This window comes from Cryptomeria japonica, chromosome 2 (assembly GCF_030272615.1).
Source record: "Cryptomeria japonica chromosome 2, Sugi_1.0, whole genome shotgun sequence".
NCBI classification, from domain to species: domain Eukaryota; kingdom Viridiplantae; phylum Streptophyta; class Pinopsida; order Cupressales; family Cupressaceae; genus Cryptomeria; species Cryptomeria japonica.
The window spans coordinates 576,414,816-576,424,399 of NC_081406.1; the positions used below are offsets into that span (position 1 = coordinate 576,414,816).

The following is a 9,584-nucleotide window of genomic DNA, read 5'->3' on the forward strand; positions in this document are numbered from 1 at the left end:
TAGAAACCCGATTACAAGTGAAACATACTTAATAAAAATGAGCTGACTTGTAATCGGGTTTCTAGAGCCCGATTACAAGTAAAGTTAATTCACTTGTAATGTGAGCAAAAAGTTCCTACTTGCAATGACTAACTCAAAACCCGATTTTGAATAAGAAGCTAGTAAAAATGAAAGCAAAAACCAACCAAAACTTGGGCAAAGGCAACAAACACACCCATTAACAATTGGACACAAACAAATACGAGTTTTAAACCTCGTAAAACACACCTTAGAGAAGAAAACTACGAATTTTGAGTAAAAATTTGTAGGGGCTGTCAATTTTTGAAAATCCAAAAATTAAGACAACAATGAACAACTTTAAAAATTGTAGGGCAATTGGTATCACAAAAGATTAGCACAAAGATCAAATACATCAAAGAAATCTACATGGAGGTTGAGGAAATTTAAAATGTTTGTGATAGATTATCATATGCCACAAACCATCTTTTGGACCTCCTCCAACATGGAGTTGTTGAAGGTAATTTTAATTTTTAGTATATTTTTTAATTTTTTATGCAATCTACAAGCATCTAGAGACAACTTGTGAAGGTGCAAGAAACATTGAGCACCATGATCATCAACACTCTTCAACGTATGGAGGCAATCACACAGAAAGAGAGCCCAAAAAGCTATGATACCAAATTCAGCAAGAATGCTCGCCATACCCGTATGCATTTGGTCAGATCCCAATCCATTACAAGTACGATTTTGGTTCATCAGGGAAGAACCTTGTCTAACATCTTGTAAGAACCCAACTAGGCTCTCCTCTGCTAACTGTTTATTTTGAATGCAGTAGATTTGAATTTGTTTTGGTTTTTGAATGTTTATGGATTTTTTTGTGTTTTTTTGGTCATAATGAGCAATGATACAATACTGAAATAAACTCCTATGCTTAAAATAATACTGAAACAATAATATTACTGCTGGAATTAATTTACGAGACTATCAAGGGAATGTTTGTTCTGTTTTATGGCCAATATGCCTGAAAAACAAATTCATTACAATGTAAGATAAAAACCTGATTTTTGCTGTCCCAGTAGATGAAAAAAATCTGCAAACTGCAAATTTTGATTTTAAAAATTTTTTACTGTTCACGCGGTACTGTAGCAGTCTGTACGGCGGTACTGTAGCAATCCGTATCGTACTTGTTAATCACCAAAATTTCTTCAATAATTCTGCAATAATTTCTCATGAATTTATTCTTCAATTCTGCGCAATTAGTTGCAAATAAGACCTCTGAATGAAGTCTTCCTGAAACCAAATATCACTGAATATTTCATCAGCTCAGATGGTGAACATTGAAGCAACTACGTCCTCCAATGGTGGCTGAAAACCCTAGTCTCCAGAGCAAAACCCTTTCAATTTCACAATGTCAAAATAAAAATAGCCATCCTCTTCTTTCCAAACTCAACGCTATATATCCCTTTTTTGCAAGTCGTACCCTCATCCTCTTAATTACAATTTTGCTTGTAATTTCATTTAATTTCACTTTGGGTGTCAAAACGATTTTAATCATTAAATGGGCATTTAATTTTAATATTTCAATAGTCTAGCTCAGATAATTTAATTAAAAACATGGCCCCGTCTAATGATGAGTTGACCCTCAAGTTAAGTGATTATAATATAAAGTCACTTTATAACTTTATTATTAAATCACTTAATAATAAATGCTAAGTCATTCAAACTTGTCTAGCTCCACGAATATTTTGAATTTAGCTATGCCGTCTGAAACTGGAGCTCACTAGTTGACCACCCATATGACCGTGATGTCTGCTAAAAATAGCAGGGGTCCATCTCCAACTGCTAAAAATAGCCTGGCCAAGCAAAACTCAAAGCAAAACCCATCATAAACAAACTCTGGCAACCCAGAAGTGTACTCTGCTCTGTCCCCAGAAGATCTCCACGCCAAGGTGACCCTCTATCCAATCCTACTAGCCTACGAGGGTCTTTGATAGGCTAATCACAAGCTAGAGTGATGTCTCTAGCTAGAAGGGGACATCACACATCTGCTCTCTTTATTATGTTTTATCTAATATCATCTATCGTTTGGAAAGCAACGACAAATGTATTCACTAGTAACAGCATGGGGTCCTGAGCTAGGTATGTGTATAGAAAAAATTTAGCATAATACTTTTTATATATATAATATTAAATGTGTGATATATTTAATATTATATATATTAATTACATATTATGTTATATTTTATTTATATTTACTATTTATCTATATTTATTTAATATTTATCTATAATTATTTAAATATAGGTTTACTATTTTTTCTATATTTATAATTGGAGACTTGAGTATTTTCATTTTTGCAAATTATGAATGAGGTATTTAAATATTCTATTTATTGGCAATTATGAGTATCATTGTTCTTATAATATATAAATTAGAATATATATATATTCTCGTTCCTGTAGCCAAGGAAAAAAAATTGGCATACTGTTGTACCGGGTTCCAATTCTAGTTTCTACACCCACACTCTTATCGGCAAACTAGCCAATAAGTCAAAGCATTGATCCTAGATAATAAGTGGTGGGCTAGCGTGGAATATGTTTCAAGTTTCCTTCAGCACATCATGAGTATGACTAGGTATGCTAATACAAATTAACCATGTTGGGTAAAATTTATGACGGTATATACAAATTCTCAGCTTCAAGAGTTCTAACAAATGTCAAAAGTCACTTATCAATAAATAAATGACAGCTCAAACATCAAAAAGGTACATTACATTATAGGCATAAATTCAAACCTGATAATATAGATTAGCAGGAGTTAGAGTAGATTCATTGCTCATGATCTCTATATCAGATCTCTTTCCACTATATCGGGAGAGTAATGACATTGGTAATGGTGGAGGCTGAGCAAGAAGACGATCTATCTGAGGACCCCGTGATATCTTCATTTGCTCAATGGCAGAAAAAGACACAACAGGTAGAGCCGGAAGCTGAAAGAGAGCATCGCATCGATCTCTGTAACTTTCCACAAGAGCTGGGGCTGGAGTTGGTGGAAAATGTGCCAAAGTTTCCTCGCATTCATTTCCCTTCCATGGACAATGAGACTTGTGCCCATCAACAAGCTTTGTGCTGAATAAAGTAGCTGCACTCTCCACTGGTAGAAATATGCACCCATTAAGATATGTAGAAATTATGAACAGAATCATGTCATTCTAGCACAAGCAAGATGGTCATATAAATATATAATTACTTCTGCATTTTAGCTAAACAAAAATAGCCCTTGTCAAATACCTTGCTGTTTTGTCCATGTAGGAGGAGTGGAAAAGCTGAGGCGAGTACAACATGCTTCACAAGCAATTAAGTCTATGTCAACATTTACCCAACCTCTCCTTGCACAGTTCACTGGACCAACAACCTGGAATACAGAAATCAATCATAAGAACAGAATAAGAATGGATTTATGCAGTAATATTATTATATAAAATTTGAGATCCAAAACAACCAATAACGAAGATTTACTTAAAAAGTTCAAGATACAATTTTACCACCTCCATCCAGTATATGCAAGAAACTATAATTGTATTAACTTCTTAGAAGGGCAGAGAAGATTTTTGGAAGAGCCAGAGAAAAGCCATAAATACATAGAAAACAGTCACATCTCACTATCGTACTGGCTCGATATCATCCCATTTATTATCTTTACATCAGGGAAATTAAAGAGTATATTGAAAACATCATAGTTATAATTATAGATCTAACTATCAAGCCATAGAAGTAAGGGCTCTGATACCAGTTATGGAGTGGGAATGGAGTCCTACACTTAAGGCTATCAATCTCATCTCTTTGCTTAGGGTTAGATTATCTTTCATCCTCTTGTTGAAACTGCATACACCCTTCAGATCAATAACCTCTTCTCCAACTATTATGGATTACAGACAATTAAAATTGATAACCCCTTCTCTGCACTCAACAATAATTGCTGCAATTTTCTCCCTTCTCTGCTCTCAACAATATTTGCTGCAATTTCCTCTTACAAAAATATATGAACTTTTGCATTCATGAACCATAACTAGTTGCATAACTGACTCTCACTTATCTCAACTTCACGCATGCATGGCCACAAAACCACACAAATAGAGAGTGAATAAAAGAGAACTTATACAAGTCTGATATATATTACCATAACACTATAACATTTCTCAAAAGAAATACCATAAAAGCTCAATTCATAAAACATGTAACAAAAGCATTACAAAGAATAGAATATAGCATTTATATAAATTCCTTAAGTCCATTTGTGCTCTTATTCGCCCATTTCACCCAATGTAACATTGACCTAGCAAGGAGACAACTTGAAAAGAGTAATTTTATAGGATTGCAAGTATTTGATTGTTTTTTTTCATTTGAACATATCATCATATGTAAACAGTTATAAATTTATAATGCTGTTATACATTTGAAACTATGAAATTTCAAATTTTTTGAGAGTTTGAGGATCATATGACATGTGTGATGTTTAAATTATGACAAGTTAATACTCAAATTAGACTTTTATGTTCTCTAAATGCTTTAATTTCTTTTTTTGTGTAATTATAAGGTTTTTTCTTGCAAAGTCCTGAGTCCAAGTCAAAATTTTGGGCTGTCGGGTCTGAGTCTTGAAACTATGGTCAGTAATCCAAGGCTTGTCTTTTCTTAGCGTCACATGACAAAAACAAATCCCAAAGATATCTAAAATGGATACATTCTTAGTAAATGGAGCCAAAAGACCAAAGCCAAAAGCAGACTGATAACCAATTCAACCAAATAAGATAAGGATCAAGCCCAGAATAGAAAAGGATCAGACATGAGCGAGACATAAAACCTATGTGATAGACTTTAATTTAAAGGTTACTTGTTCATCATTAAGAAAAGATAAATTTCTTTAAAGTTCGCTGCCATCAAATTTTGCTATTATAAACTTAACAATTTGAGTATTCAACTTTAGTATCATGCCAGCTTTAATTATATGATCATAAAGAGAAATTGCTTAAAAGCTCCCTGCCATCAAATTTTAGCATTACAAGCTTAAATATTTAATTGTTCAGCTTTTAGATCATACTCATATAGATTACAAATTTAGTTTGATTCTTATTAGTTTTAAAACTTGAACCAAGAACAATTAGACTCTCAAGATCTTTCCTCTTGATATTTTATAGTGCTGTCTTAAATGTGGTTTATCATATATGTATCAATTAATGTTTTACAGTTACTGAGTAAAGATGGCAAGAGTGAATGACAGAAAGTATGTTGATTGTAGATGATTCTAAGAATTAATAGTGAGCTGCATATGTGTATCAGGCAAATCAAACCAAGAAGCATGTCAACAATATGAGCTCACATATCAGTACTGAACCACCATACCAGCATCAAAACTATATTACTGAGCCTTGGAACATACAAACCAATTACCCAGATGCTAAAAATTCCATTTTCAAGGTTTCCATTGTATGCAGAGCATGAAATATTACAGCTAAATATTCATTTCACCAGAATCTGGTATAATTAGAATAGCTCAAGAGACAATCTAAAACCATGAATATAATGTAGTAAGAATTCCGTGGCCAAAGTGCCTAGAGTAATATCCATGCGACTAAAACAGTAAGTCAACATAAAAGGTCATGAGAATGCATCTGCATACAATACTTCCATAATAAAGTACTTAATGCAAACATTATATTACACTATTACTTTATACACAAAACAAAAATGCAACATATTTCACCCATCATAATTTAAGATGGAGCTAAAATGAAGGAAAAAAGCCTTTAAAAACAACTAAATGAATAAAACAAAATTCTAGTAATTTGGAAATGCAAGGCATCACCAAATCCAAAACAAAGGTTCTGTTCTGTACAAGCAAAAGGAAACCAGTTTTTGCCCACATATGACTAACCCACATCACCATATCATGCAAATCAAAAAGCAAAACACATTCCACCAATTAAACTTCACAAAAGAGATGTTGACACCAACCTTGGGTTTTCCAAACCATGTCATGGACTTGAAAGTAGCCAAACGCCTCACAAGGTCTCTTCGGTCCCAAGGTCTACACATTGGTGCAGGTGAGCTTGTAGATGTCAATGTAGATTTTAGATTGCTCCCAGATAATCTACGGGGTTGTGGACTGATTCTTGAAGACGATGGACCCTTTGACATCTGTCCAGGCATTGCTTTATGTACACTATTTGCAAGTTCCTTGGGTGAAGAAGTTCCAGGAGAACTGTCAAGACTCCGTATACAAAAAATAAATGAATTTTTTTTTCTGAAATTAGTTTAGATATTCATATTAATGATCTGTCCAAGCAATATAGCATCAATTTGATAGCAATATCTAAAAGAATATGTACTGAAACCAAAATCAAACTGCAGAGCCTTGATATTTATCAAAACAAAAAACGTCATAGAACTTATAGTTTCCATAGCCAAATGAGAGATAATAATTTATCTTCCTATCTCTTAATTAGAATGCATAATTGATTTCAACTCTTGTGCCCATAATTAAGATGAAAAATGTGTAAGTGACACAACATGCAAGCACATTTTCTTCAGAATTGGGAATTCAAAATTTGAGGTTATACCTGCAAGTGTCAAAACAATTTGATGAAAATTTACGCAAGCTCCAACTTTACAACCTTTGGTCCTTCAAAGAAAAATAAAAAATAAAAAATCATTTTTTGCTTCTCTTTGTGTAGAACAGAAAGCTTCTACTGTCTCCATATGTAGTTGGTAAAGATTATGCCCTTTCTCCAAGATAGATGAACAGAATAGGGACAAGTCTGCATCACATTCATATACTTGAGCTGGTCACAACTATTTTAAGTTTTCAGAAAGAACTGAGGCAGAATTCAGTTCTACAGACTGTACTAGCATCTCCTTATAGCAGTTAATTTGATAGGTAGCAGATGTTTGCCATGGTTGTCAGAAATTTGACAGGTAGATGCCCTCAAATTCATATTTAAGCATAAAGACAGTCTTAAAACTGAACAAATAGTCAAATAGTAAAATACCATATCGAGTTATTAAAAATTTAAGAAACTGATTTTTTAATATGTTTTTTCAATTTTATTTTTCCATACCTATAAATCCAACATCCAGCCAGGTCTCCCAGAGACATGATGAGGCAGGCGTTTTTCATTTATAAATTATAGTTCTTAGATTGATTCACTCACTAAGAAAATGGGGGACATAATGGAAAAGAGGTCCCTAAAAATTAGAGGAGTCAATACACCTCACTGACATGTGATAATATTTAGAATCACGTATGAGTACACATGTTTTGAATATGCTTCACTAAGCAAGAATACTGATACCCACAACTATATGTGGATGACTGCTAGCAAGCAAGCAGAAATTCAAATATGCAACTGCTTGGAAAATTTGGGAATAAACTCGTATCTAAAATGTCAGATAACAGGAAATAGAGAGTCAATAACACTTCTGGACTTTGCAATTGAAAATTATGCATAATTCCGTGAATATACCATATGACATGTCATCAAGACCCCATTTTACAAGCACACTGAACACTAAAACCATAGGGAGATAGCTGAAGACCCTTTTTTTACCCTGCAGATGGCCCCAGACAACTTTTGAAACAGTGCAACACGAAGACATAGAATCATTTCCTTAAATCCAGGAGCTGCCATTCATTTGCAGGAAGCTTTGTGCAGCTCCTAGAGAGAGGGCATTGGAGCTTTTGTAGCTCCCACTGGGTCTTTAAAGAAGATTGTTTTGAATTTTTCCCAAATGGCAATATGGGTAATGGAGAAATTTGTGTTATTAATTTTCTACTCAAAATTATAAATACGGTACCCACAAAATATGCAAGGGAAAGCCAATTTTTCAATTATTAGTACTACTGTAATGCAAATTGCTCTTATTTTACTCAGTAATGTGAGAAAACAGAGTTATCCAACACCCATGCAACCAGTGTCACAAAAGCACCCAGCTTATTGCTGAACACTGTGAAACCTGCCTACTCTCATAGACAGCGTACCCAAAGTCAACCTTCTTGGTTGCATCCTAAAGGGGTATCCAGCTGGTAGCAAGGATAACAAGGTAGCAAGGATAACAAGCTTAAGATACAATATCGTTGTTTGGAACGAAGATAAATTATATCAAAAAAATTGTCGGAATTGAATATCGAACAGATATTAAAAAAAAATTATATAACTTGCTCTAAAGAAACTGTACCTTTCTATAGTTAGAAATTTTAAAATATCGCCACAAAAAAACCCTAAACCCTCTTTAATTACCAAGATGAAGCATCCCATATTCAGTGAAAAAAGAATAATCCTTTTTTCTGAAAATTTCCATTATAAAGGAATTTTATCAAACGTTTGGGGTCTACATAAGTGACAATTGATGGAAATTCTACTCTACACCAAGATCTCTAACAAAGTCCGTTGGGGTTTGGTGGACTAGTAAGTCGGGGAACTTGCTGCGACAAAACCTGGGTTCAAACCCATTGGCCTACCCACTGCTGTGTGTTCCCTGTAGGACCAACATGCTTTCTAAGCGACTCTTGTTCCAATTTTCCAAGTGTGAATGGTAGCTTACCAGGTATTTAATGTAACATTAAAAATAAACTCTAATAAAAACTAAGATATCTAACAAACCATCAAGTATAAGTGTTCAAACTCAGCTAAGCGCAGATCGCAGTAATCCAAACAATATCATGACAACATTCGAGAAAGGGCGGGTGATCAATCAAAACCCTTAAAAAGTGTAGCTAAAAAACACAAATATTTGCAATCAAAACTCTTACAGAGCACAACTAAAAATTAAATACCCTAAAATCCGAAATTCCCATGAGCTGCAACAGAAAACACAGCTGTCTATTAAAAGAATTACAGTTACAAGTGAAAAAGTTGTGCAAACCTGGTAGCAGATGATGACAATTTGGGGTGGAATAGTTTGTCCATTGCCCTCTCGAAGCGCTTCTCGGCATCATCCGTCATCTCTGCTCTGATGCCAATTTCAATTTCAATTTCAATTTCTTTCAATTAATGCTGTGACACTCCCTTCGCCCGAAATATAGAAGATCATTTTAAAGCCTAGAATTTTTTTTAAAGTGAGCTAAAGTTAGTAAAATTTGGGAAAATAATCTTTCCTTTAATTGTGACGTAGTCTAATTCAAATATATATTTTTCTTACATATTTATTGAATAGTTATTTCGTTTTATTTATTACGTCTATTATATTCATATATGAATGTCAAAACATTGTTAATAAAAATTAAATTTGTGAATGTCAATGAAATTAACTTAATTAAATGTTGGTCAGTTAAATTCGTCATAATAAATTAAATAACTTAATTATTTAAACTCGATTTCTATATTAAAGTCTTACTTCATAGAGATCTTTTTGGAAAAATGGGAACCATAACATAATAAATTTTAAGCTAACTAAAATTTAATAATTTTTTAACAAATAAAAAATAAATTAAATTAAATTAAAGCATGGGGGATGGCCCCACGATGCAACGACAGTTCCAACTCCATGTTTATATGAAGATCTTAGGTTCGAATGTCCGGACCGGCTTGT

At 33.6% G+C, this 9,584-nt stretch overlaps 1 protein-coding gene across 7 annotated transcripts in view; it reads right to left on the reverse strand.

Annotated features, from left to right (window-relative positions):
* LOC131050968 (uncharacterized) overlaps positions 1-9,108 on the reverse strand; it is an 86,206-nt gene extending 77,098 nt beyond the window's left edge. Inside the window, exons 1-5 of one of the 7 annotated variants that reach the window (XM_057985333.2) lie at positions 8,919-9,056; positions 6,617-6,670; positions 6,012-6,233; positions 3,291-3,414; positions 2,795-3,153 (exon numbers count right to left, since the gene is read on the reverse strand). In XM_057985333.2, the coding sequence (XP_057841316.1) occupies positions 2,795-3,153; positions 3,291-3,414; positions 6,012-6,206 (678 nt within the window). In that variant the 5' untranslated portion in view covers positions 6,207-6,233; positions 6,617-6,670; positions 8,919-9,056. Of the gene's footprint in view, positions 1-2,794; positions 3,154-3,290; positions 3,415-6,011; positions 6,301-6,616; positions 6,671-8,918 lie in introns of all 7 variants that reach the window. The other 6 variants (XM_057985313.2, XM_057985319.2, XM_057985305.2 and 3 more) reach the window with 6 other exon arrangements.
* Between the last annotated feature and the right edge of the window lie 476 nt (positions 9,109-9,584).